At 40.3% G+C, this 18,835-nt stretch overlaps 1 protein-coding gene across 3 annotated transcripts in view; it reads left to right on the top strand.

The window, feature by feature from the left end:
* Nucleotides 1-16,137, top strand: part of nucks1a (nuclear casein kinase and cyclin-dependent kinase substrate 1a) — a 43,078-nt gene extending 26,941 nt beyond the window's left edge. For 2 of the 3 annotated variants that reach the window (XM_038819436.1, XM_038819438.1), the window contains exons 6-8: nt 3,767-3,922; nt 11,413-11,568; nt 14,231-16,137. In XM_038819436.1, coding sequence (XP_038675364.1) covers nt 3,767-3,922; nt 11,413-11,568; nt 14,231-14,463 — 545 coding nt within the window. In that variant the 3' untranslated portion in view covers nt 14,464-16,137. The remainder of the gene's footprint in view (nt 1-3,766; nt 3,923-11,412; nt 11,569-14,230) is intronic. The other variant, XM_038819437.1, reaches the window with a different exon arrangement.
* Nucleotides 16,138-18,835: the final 2,698 nt, after the last annotated feature.

Raw genomic sequence — 18,835 nt, 5'->3', positions numbered from 1 at the left:
ATAAAAAGCCACAGATCCTCCAGACCTAACCTCAGAAATGGTGAATCTGGCCCCAAATCTATTTTTTCTCTACGCTCATCTTGGCTTCTTCTGTTGGCTGGTAAACCTGCCTGTGTGGGAAATATTTTCATTTGGCTTTTTATTCACATATTTTCTTCGCATATAAACCTTTGGGTGTTTCTGTTACTAGCATCAGCGGTGATATTTTTCCCAAATGTGAGCATGCTATTCCAATTGCCCTGTGTGCTTGGTCCCTGGAAATTTTAATAATTTCTCTTGTTCAAGAAATATTTCATTTTTCTTTATCCGGGAACTTGAGTACTTTGTTTCAGTTCTGATTTAAGCTGGAGAATTCTACATTCAAACCATCCTCTGTATCGTGAAAGTTCTAACTCAGTATTTTTATGATTTTGAATTTGTGCCTTCTATTTACTGTCTTGCCATGATGTGTTTGACTTTTAGCGGCCTTGTTTACTTGCGCTGATACCTTTTATAATGACCTGTGTATCGATAGACCTTAATAGGTTTCATTTTCAGAGTGAAACAGAATTATTTGTGCTGTTTTTTGCACAATTATTACTGAGCTGAAATTCCATCAGCTGCTGTGGTGGGATTTGAGGCCCCATCCCCAGCGCATTAGCCCAGGCCCCATGGTTACTCTCCCAGTTACATTGCCGCTATGCCGCCATCTCGTGTCGCGTCTTTTCGTCCGACGTCATTTCGTCCAACGACACTTCGTCCACGTCTTTTGGTCCAACGTCTTTTTGTCCGCCCGTCTTTTGGTCCAACGTCACTTCGTCCAATTAACCAATTGCAAATCAACTCCGTATAAAAGCATTTAATTGATAGAAAGCAGGCACAATACAGCAAGTGAATTTAATTGCTAAAATGCAAGTAATTGATGAAATGCAAGTAAAATGCAAGCTGAAAAATGCAGTTAAAAAGTTAAAAAATCTAAAAATGCATTTAAAAAGATCTAAAAGTTTACTAAGGATGAATTCCCGAAATTACTTAAAATTGATGTAAATTGTGAGCAACATTCCTCAAGAAATCAATTTTCGCTGTAGGAACATATTCAACGACCAATCTTTTGAGGCGTTCAGTTATTTTCTTGTATCGCGTACATGACGTCGACTGATCTCCCCGAAGAATTTGAGCCTTTTTGCCTATTATTAGCCCTTCCCTGAACTTTGCCATTTCTGGATGGGCGAATTCGGGATTAGGAAAGAGACCGATAATATCTATCCTTTAACGAGGCTCGTTAAAGGGGAGAGAACGATAATAACTATCCTTTAACGAGGCTCGTTAAAGGAAAGAGGCTGGTAATAAAGATCCTTTATTGTATATTATGTGCATTTGAGAAGATTTCTATTTACAAAAGTTAAAGTGGAGTGGAGTGCTACTAAGCAAGTTTGGTCATGCTAAATTACTATGCTACTAAAAAAGTCTTTGACAAAAAAAATCATCCGACAAAAACACTCAAAAAGTCACAAAAATTCTTTGACGAAAAAAATCATCGGACAAAATGACGTTGGACCAAAAGACGAGCGGACAAAAAGACGTTGGACCAAAAGACGTGGACGAAGTGTCGTTGGACGAAATGACGTCGGACAAAAAGACATAGCACCCCGCCATCTCCCCACAGATTAGAGGATCTCCGTTATTTATTTTCTATTGTCTGTTTCTAAGAGTTGTGATAGAATCGCAACAGATCTATTACTTGGCTTCCACCCCTGGGGAGGAAGGGGGAGGTGCATTTAAAAGAACTGCCTCTTTTTAGAAACCGATTGAGCAATTAGCCTATAATCTACCACATTATTTGCTTATTTCAAGCTCCTCTGTGTGCCGACATTAAAGGATATGTAAAATTAGATACCACTCCACTTCAAGTAAATATGGCTCATCGGTAGGTTGAGATACGGAGTATGATCTCAATGACACATGGGGGAATTCTTGTTTCATGGAATCAAGATTTTTTAAAATCTTCACAACATCGAGGGCCGAAGGGCCTGTTCTGTGCTGTACTATTCTATGTTCTAATGGCTTGCTCTCCTCACCTTTATGATTTTTCTGCAGTTGATTTTTGAAACGTTGCTTGTTTGCAGAAATTTGGCTCGGTCTTATATTTTTTACTTCTTGATTTTCGTTATCTGGTTTGGGTGTCCTTGATCTTGAAATTTATTTTTATCTGGTTTCCAGCAAAATATTTTGTTACCTAGTGATTTCCTGTGTTGTTTGCCACGCTTTTCTAAGTAATTTGGGAAGCTCGAACAAGGTGTGAGGTTGCCTTTACTGAACTCTTAACCACACAGCTTTTGTGGAATTTAAGATCTAGATTGGTTTAATTCAACATAGTTTCCCTTCCCGTGACTGATCGGCGTGATACGACCAGCGACAAAACACTTGTTTATCTCTGAAAAATGATTTGTGTGTCTTTTTGAGAAAGAAAATGCCAAATTGAAACTGGGCAATATACAAAGATGAGTAAATTGATGCTAAGACCTGGGTACTACCTTTTGAGGAGTGCTCTGTAAAGTTAAAGTTGTTATCCAAACCTATTAACCTCTGCAAAAAATATGCCTCGCTTCCTGAAAACACTTGTACACCGTTGATGTTTCATGTTAAATGGTGGAACATATGATTAAACAATGAAATGAGAAATGATCAAGAATGAAGTCTTTCTGCAGCCTCTCAATAACAACTCAATACATTGGTTTCCTTTAGCAGTTCTTGTTTAAGTTGTATGAAATAGCTGTACAAAGGAACCTTTGAGTGAATGATATGCAGTACTTTTTAAAAATGTCATTACTCTGGGTATTAAATAAATAACATTTTGCCCAATATCCTACTGACCCTGTTTTCATTGCCTGCTTTTTTTTGTGATTGTCAAATTTAGAACATTATCATGATTAACAAATGGGATGGAGCTCTATCAATATTGCTAATTTTAACAGTCCGGAAAATAAATATTAATCTGTTCTGATCAATTTCTTAAATTTATGTTGGCCACAGAAACAGTACACTCATAAAATCAATTTTTTTTTGCACTTGACCCTTGAGTGTTAGCATATCATAGGCGTCAGTGCTATTTGATGGATACGGCCACTTGAGAAACTGATTTGTGAATTTATTGCTTGCACTTTGACCAGTTTCATTTCTCAATAACTTCACCGCCGCCGGCTTTTCTGTGTTGTAACCAGTGATGTTTCAAATGTAAGGAGGATTCTAATGGCCACTGCCACCAAAAGGGATTGTAGTGATGAGGCTGTTGGGTGCTTTTGAAAAAGAAAATGCAGACTGGAAACTGGTGCTTCTGAGCTTGCCTCTGGTGGTAGATTTGCTGACCTGTAAACCCTGATAACTTAAAGCATAAATGCCAGACTGGACTGGTTCAGCCAAATAGCCTGTTGCTGTGTCGTAATCTTGTGTAAATCATCACGTGATGCAAACAGCAACACCGTTTGCTGAGTGAAGGTTTGTCAGCCATGTGAACATCAGGTCATGTAGAACGTAGCTACTAGAAGAGTAAAAGTCCTTTTATTCCACAGTTGAGTCGCATACATAGGGCAGAGTAGCACTCCCAGTTGAATTTATGGAATTTTTCCCCCCATCCTGTCCACCAACCATCCCCACAGCATCTGAGTGAGATTACCGCCATGATTTCGGAAGCTGTAAACACGTTACGCTTCGCAAGTGTCCATAATGCGCATGTGCAAGCACTGGATTCAAGTGATTTTAAAATTAAATCCATTTTTGCATCATTTAGCAGGGGATGAAGAGAGTGAAGACGAAAAAGGCCACAAAGATGGTCGCCAGAAAAGGCAAGCTGCGTCTAAAGCTGCAAGCAAACAGAGAGAGATTCTGCTGGATGATGGAGGAAGTGAAGAGGAGCATGAAGATGATGAAGAGGCTGTTCAAGAAAGTGAGTGGTTTTATTTGTGCCAATGGCTTCAATAGTAATTCTGTGCACAGTAAAATTGAAATTGGCGGGTACAGTGTGGGCACCACAGAGACGTGGGGGATCAGGGCTGGGATCTAAATATCCAAGGATGTGTGTCCATAAGACATAAGAGCAGAATTAGGCCATTCAGCCCATCGAGTCTGCTCTGTCATTAAATCATGGCTGATATGTCTCTCATCCCCATTCTTCTGCTTTCTCCCCATAACTCCTGATCCCCATGTTAATCAAGAACCTATCTATCTCTGTCTCAAAGACACTCGAGTGATTTTTGCCTCCACAGCCTTCTACGGCAAAGAATTTCACAGATTCACCGCCATCTGGTTGACAAAATTCCTGTGTTTTAAAGGATCATCCCTTCAGTATGAGGCTCTGCCCTCGGATTCTAGTTTTTCCTACAAGTGAAAACATCAGTATCCTGGAAAATCTCAGCAAGTCTGGCAGCATCTGTAGGGAGAGAAAAGAGCTAACGTTTCGAGTCCGATGACTCGAGTCATCGGGCGCTAAACGTTTGCTCTTTTCTCTCCCTACAGATGCTGCCAGACTTGCTGAGATTTTCCAGCATTTTCCCTTTCGTTTCAGATTCCAGGATCCACTTTTCTCAGTACCCTGTAAGTTTCAATAAGATCCCCTCTCAACCTAAACTCAAACGAGTACAGACCCAGAGTCCTCGACTACTCCACATATGACGAGCTCTTTGTTCCAGGGATCATTCTTGTGAACCTCTTCTGGACCTTTCAAAGGCCAGAACTTCAAGAGAGTTAGAGCAGAGGTGAGTGTAGTGGCCATCATGAAGGAGAAAATGCTGGGAAGCTGAAAGGTCTGAAGGTAGATAAATCACCCGGGCTGGATGGACTACACCCAGAACTCTGAAGGAGATACCCGAGGAGATTGTGGAGGCATTGGTGGTGGTCTTTCAGGAATCACTGGAGTCAGGTAGGGTCCCAGAGGACTGAAAAATGGCTAATTTTACACCCCGTTTAAGAAGGGAGGGAGGTAGGAGACGGGAAATTATAGACTGGTTAGCCTGACATTGGTCGTTGGTGAGATTTTGGAGTCCGTTATTAGGGCTGAGTCAACACAGCTTTGATCAAGGGGTGATCATGCCTGACCAATCTGTTAGAATTCTTTGCGGAAGTAATGAGGAAGTTAGGCTAAGGAGAGCCTGTGGACCTGATCTATTTGGATTTCCAGAAGACCTTTGACATGGTGCTGTACAGCAGGCTGCTAACACCCATGGTGTTGGGGAAAAGGTACTGGCATGGGTAGAGGATTGGCTGACTGACAGAAGGCCGAGAATGGGGATAAAGGGGTCTATTTCAGGGTGGCAGCGGTGATTAGTGGTGCTCTGCAGGGGTCCGTGTTGGGATCACAACTATTGACTATATACATTAACGATTTGAAGGAAGGAACTGAGGGCATTGTTGCTAAGTTTTCAGATGATGCAAAGATATGTAGAGAGACACTGTTGAGGAAGCGGAGAGGCTGCAGAAGGACTTGGACAGGCTAGGAAAGTTGGCAAAAAAGTGGCAGATGGAATTCAAAGAAATGGCAGATGGAATACAATGTGGGAAAGTGAGAGGTTATGCATTTTGGAAGGACGAATAGAGGCATAGACTGTTTTCTAAATCGTGAACCGCTTTGAAAATCTGAAACGCAAAGGACTTGGAAGTCCGAGTTCAGGATTTGAGGTTAACATGCAGGTTCCATTGGCAGGTAGGAAGGCTCATGCTTTGTTAGTGTTCATTTTGAAAGGGCTGTATAGCTGAGGCTGTTTAAGGCTCCGGTCCGACCCCATTTGGAGCATTGTGAGCAGTTTTAGGCCCTGTAATTAAGGAAGGATCTGCTGGCCTTGGAGAGGGTTCAGAGGAGGTTCACCAGATTGATCCCAGGAATGAAGGGCTTGTTATATGAGGAGTGGTTGAGGACTCTGGGTATGTACGCTATGGAATTCAGAAGGATATGGGGGGGGGGGTCTCATTGAAACTTAATACTGAGTGGCCTAGATAGAATAGACGTGGAGATGTTTCCACTAGTAGGAGAAAATAGAACCCAAGCGTTCAGTCTCAAACTGAAGGGACGGTCCTGTAAAACTGAGATGAGGAAGAATTTCTTCAGGCAGAAGGTGGTGAATCTGTGGAACTAATTGCTGTAGAAAGCTTTGGAAGCTAAATCACTGAGTGTCTTTAAGACAGATAGATAGGTTCTTGATTTAATAAGGGGAGAGGGCAGTAGAATGGGGGTGAGTACCTATCTGCTAGCACAGTGATTAGCACTGTTGCTTCACAGCACCAGGGTCCCAGGTGCGATTCCCGAAAGTCGTGCTGTTAGGTAATTTGGGCATTCTGAATTCTCCCTCAGTGTGCTCGAACAGGCACCAGAATGTGGCGACCAGGGGCTTTTCACAGTACTTAATTGCCGTGTTAATGTAAGCCTACTTGTGACAAAGATTATTATTATGATTGAATGGCGAAGCAAGCTCCCAAGGGCTGAGTGGCCTAATTCTGCTCCGACATTCACCCCGTGTCTGCATGGGTCTCACTCCCACAACCCAAAAAGATGTGCAGGGTAGGTGAATTGGCCACGCTAAATTGCTCCTTTGTGGTGGGGGGGGGGGGGGAATTAATTAGGTATTCTAAATAAAAAAATCTGCTCCTGTATTAGTGGTCTTGAAAGGTTAATTGAAAGGTCCGCTAATTAAATATTCTTTATCCAAAACCTGTGTGTCCAATTGCGTATTGATAGTCAGATTTTTCCGTTTTCTGATATAGTTACTGTTCATGTCGTAGACCTAGGCCGACTTGCATTGGACTAGCTTAAGCCTAGCTACAGTCTACAAATAATAGATTGTTTCTCCATTTGCCAACACTCTCACTCTACTTCTCACTTGTTAATATTATTGCACCTGTGATATAATATTACATTGTTTTATTAATCAATCCGTACTCCTCACTTAATTGCCTCATAGACGCAGCACGGTCAAACTTCTGCAACAACTCCAATTTTAGTTACAAATTGATGTTTCTGTTTCTTTTTCTCACTGTTGCCTAGAAGGACATCTGAAGTGTCTTTTTGACCTGCACTTAGTGGATTAAAAGCACTAAGTAACCACAAAAATCATGAGTGCGTGACTAAACTGGAGGAAAGCAACTGACCTCCCCTGCTAAGTTGGGTTTGGTTGGCGATAGAACATTACAGCGCAGTACGGGCCCTTCGGCCCTCGATGTTGCGCCGACCTGTGAAACCATCTGAAGCCTATCTGACCTACACTATTCCATTTTCATTCATATGTCTATCCAGCGACCACTTAAATGCCCTTAAAGTTGGCGAGTCTACTACTGTTGCAGGCAGGCCGTTCCACACCCCTACTACTCTCTGAGTAAAGAAACTGCCTCTGACATCTGTCCTATATCTACTACCCCTCAATTTAAAGCTATGTCCCCTCGTGTTGGTCATCACCATTCGAGGAAAGAGACTCTCACTGTCCACCCTATCTAACCCTCTGACTATCTTATATGTCTCTATAAAGTCACCTCTCAGCCTTCTCCTCTCTAACGAAAACAACTTCAAGTCCCTGAGCCTTTCCTTGTAAGACCTTCCCTCCATACCAGGCAACATCCTAGTAAATCTCCTCTGAACCCTTTCCAAAGCTTCCACATCCTTCCTATAATGTGGTGACCAGAACTGCACGCAGTACTCCAGGAGCGGCCGCATCAGAGTTATGTACAGCTGCAGCATGACCTTGTGGCTCCGAAACTCAATCCCCCTACTGATAAAGGCTAGCACACCATATGCCTTCTTAACAGTCCTATTTACCTGGGTGGCAACTTTCAGGGATTTATGTACCTGGATGCCGAGATCTCTCTGTTCATCTACACTACCAAGAATCTTGCCATTAGCCCAGTACTCTGCATTCCTGTTGCTCCTTCCAAAGTGAACCACCTCACACTTTTCCGCATTAAACTCCATCTGCCACCTCTCAGCCCAGCTCTGCAACTTATCTATGTCCCTCTGTATCCTACAACATCCTTCAGCACTATCCACAACTCCACCGACCTTCGTGTCATCTGCAAATTTACTAACCCATCCTTCTACACACTCTTCCAAGTCATTTATAAAAATGACAAATAGCAGTGGTCCCAAAACAGATCCTTGCGGAACACCATTAGTAACTGAACTCCAGGATGAACCACCACCCTCTGTCTTCTTTCAGCTAGCCAATTACTGATCCAAACCATTAAATCACCTTCAGTCCCATACTTCCTTATTTTCTGCAATAGCCTACCGTGTGGAACCTTACCAAACGCCTTACTGAAATCCATATACACCACATCAACTCACTGATGTGAGTTAACTTAACTCGCTTTACCCTCATCCACCTGTTTGGTCACCTTCTTAAAAAACTCTACGGTTTGTGAGACATGACCTACCCTTTGCAAAACCGTGTTGACTATCGCTAATCAACTTGTTCTTTTCAAGATGATTATAAACCCTATCTCTTATAACCTTTTCCAACATTTTACCCACAACCGAAGTAAAGCTCACAGGTCTATAATTACCAGGGTTGTCTCTATTCCCCTTCTTGAACAAGGGGACAACATTTGCTATCCTCCAGTCTTCCGGCACTATTCCTGTCGACAAAGACGACATAAAGATCAAGGACAAAGGCTCTGCAATCTCCTCCCTGGCTTCCCAGAGAATCCTAGGATAAATCCCATCTGGCCCAGGGGACTTATCTATTTTTACACTTTCCAAAATTACTAACACCTCCTCCTTGTGAACCTCAATTCCATCTAGCCTGGTCGACTGAACCTGAGTATTCTCCTCGACAACATTGTCTTTCTCCAGTGTAAACAGTGACAAAAAATATCCATTTAACGCTTCCCCTATCTCCTCTGATTTCACACACAACTTTCCACTACTATCCTTGATTGGCGATGTTCGTGTTAGCTCACATTGGGGTTATTAAAAAAAATGGTTCCCAAGATGTACGGATAAAAGGATATTCAACTGTATAATATCCGAGGATGTGTCTCAGACCAGGAACTCCATCGTCTCCATTAGCTGACCATGGCAGTTGGGTGCTTAGCTGGTGTGTCAGTGACAGTAGGACTGAGCTTAGCCTTGGTTTCATCCATAGGCTGCAAAATATGTCTCGCATATGGAGTGGGCATTTGGCAAAGGAGTGGGATTATTACATGCACAGAAGGGACGATAACTGGAACAGCGAGGGGTGAAAGTTCCATTAAATTACCTGACCTTCTGGCTTACTTTGTTTTCTATTAACTGTCCTATTTGAAATGAATAGATCTCACTATCACATATTTGGTTTAATTTGGAGCCATTTCTTTTAAAGGCAAAGTTGCATTTAATGAATTGTGCGGCATATACATGGTAAATATAATGAAGTGAAATGCATATGTGCAGTAATTGGACATTGTTTTGAGATGGGATTAAAATCCTGAACAGTACATAAACTCAAGCCTATTAAATGAAATGTGTTGAAGAGTCGAAATTGCTTGATGTGTAATTAAGGTAGAGGCATTTTACTCATACCTTGTGGTTTTATTCGTATGTAATCCTATATTCTGCATTAGAAACTCTCAGAAAATCATTCTGGTTGGAAGTAATGCTGTGTGGTTGTATAATAATGTCAATAAATAGGTCTGAGATACTGCCAGAGTTCCCATGTTATAGTGCCAGTCCTGCTTAAGGAGTGGTTTCCATGGTGTCTGGAGAATAAAAATACTGTACACAATGACTGGGCCAGTTATCGTAAAGCAGCCAGGGGAAAACTGCACACTAGACGCATTATCGTTGGTGTCTGAGCCTTTTAAAGCAGTTTGCTGCTGGTGAGGTAAGTACTGTTACTGGTTCAGTTGATAGTTTTAATATGTGCTTATTTAGGGTTTGAGTTTAAAATTATCGCTTTTCTGTGAGCATACATTCTTACATTGGTATTGTTTCTCAGTCTTAAGATGTTCTTCAAAACATGTGTTTTATTCTATCTCGTTTATCGTGGTAAAGTGACTTGATGATTTTTGTTTTTAAACTTGATGGATGACAAACACGCTAGTTTCAAGTGTGCATTTATTTATGTCTGGAAATGGTTAAAAGACATGAGGGCCCCTTGTGACTTGATTGTAAGAAGGGTGCACATTTGTTGCAAGATATTGAAGGTAACATTTGGGACCTCCTTTTATCTGCAGTTCAAACAGCTTCATTTATTGTAAATTTAAGTAGTTCTGATGGTGCATTCGGAGGTGGCTAAAATAAATGTGGATTATTTTTTCTTTATGAATCTAGCTGGTTCTCATTTGAGAATACTCATATGCATTGGCAAAATAGGCTTGACCTAGACTCCATTGGTTTTTGAACATTCAGGAAATTTCACAGTGATGATTTTTTAAAAAAATGGCCAACATTACTTTCCATAAGTGCTTGTAAACAAACGTTGACTTCTAGCCTCTTGCATAAATTGCCTTAGTCTTCAATTTGCTCACTGGCAGCTGAGATGCCAGTTTGAAAGTAATGCCTCTGGCTGAAAGCCCGTGTCCCTGTTTTGGAATGTGATCACTCTCGTGTTTATCCCTTCTTGACTGCTTGGAAGATGCAAGGATGAGTAACAAAACATTTATTTAATTACATTCATTTTGAGCACTCCTTAACAGGAAAGCTCTAAACGGTATAGAAGACTGCACCATCAATTTACTGGAATGTTACCAGAAATGAGGAGCTTTAATTTTGAAGTGCCACTTGAGAAGGAAAATCCTTTTAAGTCAGGGCTAAGATTAATGAAGTTTATTTGGATGAAGTCTCTTGAGAGATTTGACTTGTGTAAAGGGGTTCCAGAGTGTTCTGTTATATCTCTCAAGTTGGAAGCTGTACAATGGATCTGTTTAATTTTAAATGCCATGGACAATTGGCTTTCAGGTTTATTGACAAATGAAAGGAAACCGTTCGCTATATTTTTGTCCAGATTTTGCCAAGAGTATTGATCAGTGGAGGCTTCTCAGCTGAGGCAACTTCTTTATTTGTTCTCGTCATATGGGTGATGCTGGCATTTGCTGCTGCTCCTTGCCTTGACAGCAGTCGGGTGGGTAGTTGGAGCAGATAGCTGTGGCAGGTTCCGTTAATTATTCGGCAGATCAGAATTTTACTGGAATTCAGTTTCGTGACTTGTCGTGGTGGGCCTTGAATTCACAATTTGTGGATTTCCAGTCCAGAACTCTCACTTCTCCATCACCATGTAATATATCATGCCGCTGGGTATGTGCTTGCTTAATAAGCATCAGCACCGATTTCATGTTGCTGTTTATGACGACGGACAACATATTTTCAAAATCCTTAATTTAAATGGTTTATTTAAATCCTGAATAATGTTCAGTGGGACCAACATGAAAAGAAATTATGCTTGTGTGGCTGAATTTCACAATTATTCAATATTATTTTAGAAGGGGATTCTGGAAGTGATGCAGACTTTTATGTGGAAGATGACGATGACAGTGACTACGAGAGTTCTTTGAAGAAAAGCAAAAAGGGAAGGAAGACTAAAACAGTACCTGAGAAAAAAGAAAAGAAGACACCCAAACCCAGACTTAGCGCTACAGGTAAGCTGCATACTTCTGTTCATGGAAAAGTTGTGCAGGGGATTATCTCAAGTTCTTTTTTCATAAATCAAGCTTATAAATGCAAAGGACCAATAGGTTGTTTGCAATCATTGGTGTGAAAGACAGCACTGGGGACAAGGGAAATTAAGTACTTAGCTTTTTTTTAAAAATGACGGTTAAAGTAAGAAGGGATCACCTGAGTGGGGCATGAAATTCCATGGTTTCCAGGTTCTAAGGGGAAAACAGAGCTGAAGTAGAATCTACATGCATACGATGGTGTATTTAGAGCCAGACGTGAAGAGCACCAACTGCCATCGTTTGCGACATGGATTAGTTGGAAAGGTATGGTTCTAACAAGAATTGTTTGGAAGTTCATAGATTTTACAGTGCAGAAGGAGGCCATTCGGCCCATCGAGTCTGCACCGGCTCTTGGAAAGAGCATCCTACCCAAGCCCATACCTCCACCCTATCCCCATAACCCAGTAACCCCACCTCACACTAAGGGCAATTTGGACCCGACGGGCAATTTATCACGGCCAATCCACCTAACCAGCACATGTTTGGACTGTGGGAGGAAACCGGAGCACCCGGAGGAAACCCACGCACACACTGGGAGAACGTGCAGACTCCACACAGACAGTGACCCAAGCCGGGATTCGATCCTGGGATCCTGGAGCTGTGAAGCATTTGTGCTATCCACAATGCTACCGTGCTGCCCTAAGTTAATTCCGATGTGCTGGGGAATTGATGCTCGTGCTGAATAGTTACTCTTGAAGAATTCCCATGATTTGCCAGCTTGCTGAAAAAATGATTTGCCGGTTTTGCTTACATTTTCTGTTATTTTTACATTCCTGTATTACTGGGCACTCAGGAAATCAAACAATTTTGGGTTAAGTTGGAAAGTAGAGTTAAGATTTTTTTTTTTTTAATCTGCCATTGTTGAATGGCAAAGCAGATTCCAGGGGTGTACCTACTTCTGATTCTATTTCTTCCTATTAATTTTCAGCAGTTTGCCCTGCTGCCAAGCTTTAGAACATCTGGAAAAATAGGTAGCTGCAAAACCTAAATTTGGGAAAGGAAAATCAATTCTGGGATGATTTCTCATGTGACTCCATGCTCAAGCGTGTTTAATAGTTTTAAGCTTTTGTGAAATATATTGATTTGTGTCAAAAAGCTTACAGTTGTAAAGTTTCCATTTCCTTGATTCTGCTGGATTTAAATTTGGGTGGATTTGCAGTAATGTGTCGAACCAGTGTAGAGGTAATACTAAAATCTTTCTTGGTACTGTTTCTCCAGAATTTAATCCTTGGAAAAATAGTTGCACACAATAATGTGCAACTGTGCTGATGCATGGTCAGGAATTGTCAGGATTCCTTGGTATTTGGGACACTATTATTACACTTATTTTTGAAAAATTATCACACATGATTTTTGAACTACATTTAATGAGCTTATGAAAACACGAGCACAGTTCCCTTGAACTATTTTTGGTTCCTTTCAACATTGAGTAAATTACTCAGCTTTGCATATTTATACATTTTAAAGAAATTAGTAAGCACCAAATTTTAGCAAAACTATGTTTTTATGAAAAAATAATTGCGTGTTGTTGGCTTTTCCTTTTCAACTGCTAAATATAAATAATTGGCACTGTCAATCTAGATGAATGAAAAACCCTGGGGATGCTTTCTTTGGGTTTTCACAAAACTACGTGGTCTTTCACTCCTGATTTTACATGGTCTTATTCTGGAGGCACGTCACTGTTAGCACAGGGGACAAATTAATCTTCATGCCAAGTGATCATCACAGCTGATTTGTAGGTTGCAGGCAGCCATTGAAGATTTGGGTTTGTGTGACCATTGTTTATGTTGGGCTTAAAATCGGTCTGTCGATAAAGTTTATACTAAACGTTTGAGCTTACTGTCTTGGGGAATCTGCTGCAACAGTTATTTCAGCTATGTGCTTCCTCCCAGAAATGAAGTGCCATTTTGTTCTGTGTGTTGCAGTTCTATATAGTTATGACCAGAGTCTCTTGATAGATCAAACCAGTGATTTTATATTGCCCAACTCTAAACTGACGTCGTATCGCTGAGCTTCATACTTCGTTTTAACATGTTGTCATATTGGGGGTTAACAAATGGGGATGGTTTTCTAATGAATCATTTACTGCAATTCCGATTATGCTTCCTCGATGAATGTAGTTCAACTGTAGAAGTATAAATCTCAGTCCCTACTTATGTTTCTCTCTGTCCCTAGCACAAGTGAAGCATCCTGTTTTGTAAATGATCTCTGCTGCAACAAGCTCTGCATTCATCAGCAATTTAACCTCAATTTCATTCTCTCCCATTTGACTGCTTGTTCAATCAAATGTGGGTGTTCAATTTCTGAACTTGTGTTCAGAATGCTGCTTACTATATCTAATGGGGGTGTCTCACCTGTCGCTCGCTTTCTGAAATGTTTTTCTTTCTTTTTAAAAAACACATGATTTCCAATGCTGTCATTATGCGATGTTTAAATGGCGTAATCCTTTTACAGCTGTACTTAAAATATTTCAGGCTTTTTTACTTGTACGGTTTGAATCTGAATTTACTAGTTTCAATGGCATAGTGCAATTCTGAAGTAGATTGTAATATAATCGTCTACTTTGTGTGCTTTTCCTTACAAGTCACCCCTGCAACTCCTAGTCCGGTAAAAGGCAAAGGAAAGGGGCGGGTTGCTACCACAAAGGCATCACCACCTTCAAAGGGGCAGCCACCTGAAAACCCTGCGAAAGAGTCAAAGAAGGAGAAGAGTCCTCCACCAGAAACAAATGAGGAAGAGCCAGAAGATGAGGAGGAAGAAGATGAGGAGGAGGAGGAGGAGGAGGAAGAGGAAGAAGTTAATTCTGGCGATGACTGAAAAATGCAAGGGGATATTTTTTTATATAAGTAGGGATAGAAAATGACTTCACTGACAGCTTGGTTCACAAGGTTTAGACACAAGACTTGTTATGTTTTTTCAAGACTGTCCCTTTGTGTGTCCTGCAGACCACTAATACAATCAAATCATTTGAATTTGGCTTGGCATTTTATGGGAGTTGCTTTGATCTTTTCAAAATTAGGAACTGTAAGCCCAGCACGATGTCTCGTATTTTTGTCAAATCATCTTTTTTTTGTGTAATGGCAATATCAAGTAAAGTTGTGAAAATCTGACCGCACCATAAAAGTTTTGCCACAAAACTCAGATGAAGGCAAACTCTTTTGATCTTTTCATTTAAGAAACCTAAGTTTACAGTATCTAATTCTTGTATACAAAAAGGGCAAACGAGTTGCAAACTTGTAATGTACAAGTACATATATACAACAAGCAGTTCATTTTTTTGAACGCTAACAAAAAAAACGCTGCGCATCATTTTCTTTGTCTCCAATGTATTATCTGTCCTTCCTGGGGATTTCTTTATCTGAAATGTTTCACGGCAAAGTTTTTTTTTGAAACAGAGAACAAGATCAAAGACTCCTGTAAATATAACATCAGCTTAATTATCTCAACCTTGTAAAATGTAGGTGTTGTACATACATGTAGCCAAACGACAAAAAAGTTTCGATGTAGCTTCATTTTAAAAATAGGTGTAGATTTTGCTTACGGCCATTTTACCTTAACAGAGTAAATAAGTGTTTCTGGTGACTTAAAGAAAAGTGTCTGCCAACAATGCTAACTGATTATCATCTCTCCCAGTTCATTATCTACGTTTCTAAAAATCTGTCTCCATAGCATTGTAGTTTTTCATGTGCAAATCATGAGTCAGTCAAGTAAATCAAACTTAAGTTGTCTTAAGACGATTCCATCCATTTTAATTGAAAATGTGAACCCCTGTTGTATCTCTCCAGCATAACTAAGTATCAAAGTGTTACAAATGAATAATTCCTTGTCTATTTAGTCCCAACTGTACGATTTATTTGGGTACTCTTTCAACTAAGGTAGTGTCATAAGATTATTTTTAAGAAACCTGAATATTGTATTTTGAAGGTGTCTTAAGCTTTATGGGTTTGCCGAGATTTTTTTATAGCAAAATACACGTTTTTGGATCTAAAAGGTCACAATCTTTTATAGTTCAAATCTAACCAGTTCGTAACGTGGGCAATATTGCATCGTAAGCAATGAATGTATCTAAAATAGTATGGGCGAGCTTTCCTAGTAAATGAGTGATGATGTGGGATGCCGTAATCCTGAGAAGCTATCACAAAATTGTCAATGCCAGTTGGACCTTCCTCTAAGAAGCCAGAAAAAAAAGCTGCACACCACCACCAAAAATCACCCGAGTCGACAGGTCTGATCTTGTGAACTAAATTGTTTTTTTTTTGTTTTTTTTTTGCAGATTGAAATGTTTAAAAATTAATGTGATTGAATCCTGAAAAACTGCGCAGTTGTTTGTCTGTATCAGCATTTTGTTAAAGCAGCCATATCTTTGTAAGTTACAAAAGAAAAGAACTTGTACAGCCAATTCTTATGATGTTAACATCTAATTCACATGGGCTTTCAATTTCTTTGGTTTTTATTTTCGCTACAGAACATTAAATGTCTGCTGGTGTAAAATGGTCTCTTCGAGCAATTATTTTGGAGGTTGCGAAAAGGATTAGTTAAAGGAGTTGGGAAATGGGAGCTTTTTTGAAACATTTGTTTGCTTCAAGCAGTGTAACTAAATGTAATTGTATTTTACATCAGCTTATAGAAATCTTTATGCATGCTAAAATCTATTTGCTATAACAATGGTTCTCAAACTTTTTATGTTTGCAGGGCATCTTTTTGAGCGCATTAGTAATCATGGGCCCCGTCTAAATTATAACGAAAGTGCCACACATAAAGAATAATTCAGCAATGCTTTTAAGAAAACAGGTGTTTATTGCAGATATCTGAGATTGATGCGCCTGTTTCTTACTGTGAATTCATAGGCTCAGCAGAGGCCTATCCGCAATCTGCACACCAGGACCGGAATAAATTACTTGGCTTAGGAATTTGCATTTGCAAAATAAATAAACTGTGAATTTATCTTTGGGGTTCCCATGGTAGGGGTTCTGCGTAATACTTGTGGCAGCCGCATTCTACTCCAGCTTGCACAAAAGCCAGCCTCTGACTGCCACCTGTTCACCTACTCTTGACCACTCCCTCCTGGCCACTGTCCGCCTATGAGGTCAGCCCTCCCCAGTGAGCACTTACGCATTCTTGTGCGGATCCCAAAAGGTGACAGATCACGGTTTGAGAACCACTGCGTTTGAATGTCTGATGATCGCTGAGTTTAAATACATATCATCCCTGTAATACTGTTTTGAGCTGTTTGGTGTTTAACATGGGTACAGATTACAAAATATTGCCCTCATATGATCTCTGAAATTTTTTTTTCAGCAAGGGCTACGTTTCTGCAAATTAAAACACATACATACGGGGGAGGCTGTTGTAGTTATCACTTTTATAAAAAAAAAAATTCATTCTAACCTCGTGCTACACAGTGTTAACTCAATGTTATATTCTGTTTGGTTGACTAGATTTTTAAAGAGAACTTTTGCAGTTTAGATGAATACAGTATTTAATAAATCTCTGCTCTTAGATGTTGTGAAAGATTATTGATTGTGAGTAGCTAAACAGTTGCATCATGCTTAAAAAGTAGCGCAATTAGAGAAATGTATCATTGCCCATCTTATTGGGGAATGTACTTTTGAAAAGTTCTCATGGAGAAGTGTGAGGATTTTTTATATGTTGATTTGGAGGAGACCAAATGTACTCCTTTAAATAGTGACCTAGATGAAAGACATGCTTCTCATTCCTATAGTTTAAGTGAAACCATGCAATTGCTGTAATAGTGCACTCCAAGGAGCTTCTGTACAGGCGAATTTCAGGTGGGTCCCATGATTTGGGGGTAATTCCCTTTTCTCCCTTGATTTTTATTGTGCAACAGTTTAAATTATACTAACCGTTTACTTGCATGTGACAACAAGCCAGAAGAACTGGACTATTATCAAGAAAATACCCAAAACGTAATCCCGTGGGAATTTTGAGACATGCAAATTCCCTAACACCAGAAAGATAAACAGGGAATAAGAAATGCATACAGTTGAATTCAACTGCATTTCATTATAGTCCCCTGCCTGTGGCACTACCAAAAACTATTAAATATCAAAATTAAGTTCAAGTACAGGTTGTGTTTGTTGAAACAGTAGACATTTGAGTGCTCTTTGCACTTGTAGAACAATGGGGACAAAATCAACCCAAGTTAAAGTTTGTGTATGGTTCACTATAATGCAATGGTTTTCAAGCACATGGAAATAATTGGCTGCACGTTTTGAAAGAGAAAATGAAAAGTATATGTAATTTCAACCTTCTGTAATCTAAATGTTACTGGCTCAAGCCTTTGAATTAAAAAAAAAAGCCTCAGGTCTACCTATTTGGAAAAACATCTGGACTATTTTCCCCTGATGCCAATTGCAGAAAGATACTGGTGCCAGGGAACTTGTACTTTCTGAAACCCTTGTGAGCAGGTTTTGCATCTGTCAGCAACCCATGTTGATTTGCACAGTTCTTCCCATGTAACCCTCCATTTCAATGCCCCCGACTTCATGTGACCCCCTGGTGGAGAGGGGTGCAAGCTTCAACTGCTGAGCATGGGTGAGGGAGCAACGAGGGGAGAGGTTCGGTGTGATAGGAATTGTATAAAATGTACAAACGCCTGCCTTTTTGCAAGCTTTTTTGTTTTGCAGAAACGGTCAGGCCTCAATCTGTCCATTTGGCCACCCCCACCAGCAGGGGAAAAATGATTTAATGGGGCTCCACCGCTCTTGGTATTCAGTCCGAGCTCCATGGCAGCATTGCTTCCTTGGAACCCGTGGCCACAAAAGCTCTCGCATTTGCAATGAACCTTTAGTACCCCACACAGATTATGTCGGATAATTTATGTGTGAATGCATTGGCACAGAGATTCAGATAATTAACTTACCTATTATGAAGTGGGTACACTCCCAACATGTACTTTACTAAACACGCAAAATGTTGGAGGATGGTTTCATTCCATTTTCATGATCTTTTGTGGAGTTTGTGAAAAGTGGCTAGATTCCGTTTATGCATGCTTTCAACAGAAATGCTTTTGTGCAATGTACTATTGGGTTTAATTTCACAGAGTATTATAGAACTAATGCCCCCCATGTGCATTAGAATTGAAACATTGTGTCTGAAGATGATTGGCAAAACTTGTTTTTTGGGTGAAATAATGGAAGACATGGTTCTTGAGCCTGCAACGCGCGTG

Source organism: Scyliorhinus canicula, chromosome 15 (assembly GCF_902713615.1).
Source record: "Scyliorhinus canicula chromosome 15, sScyCan1.1, whole genome shotgun sequence".
Classification (NCBI taxonomy): domain Eukaryota; kingdom Metazoa; phylum Chordata; class Chondrichthyes; order Carcharhiniformes; family Scyliorhinidae; genus Scyliorhinus; species Scyliorhinus canicula.
Note: the sequence above shows the minus strand (reverse complement) of the source record. Positions and strands in the feature narration are given on the sequence as shown.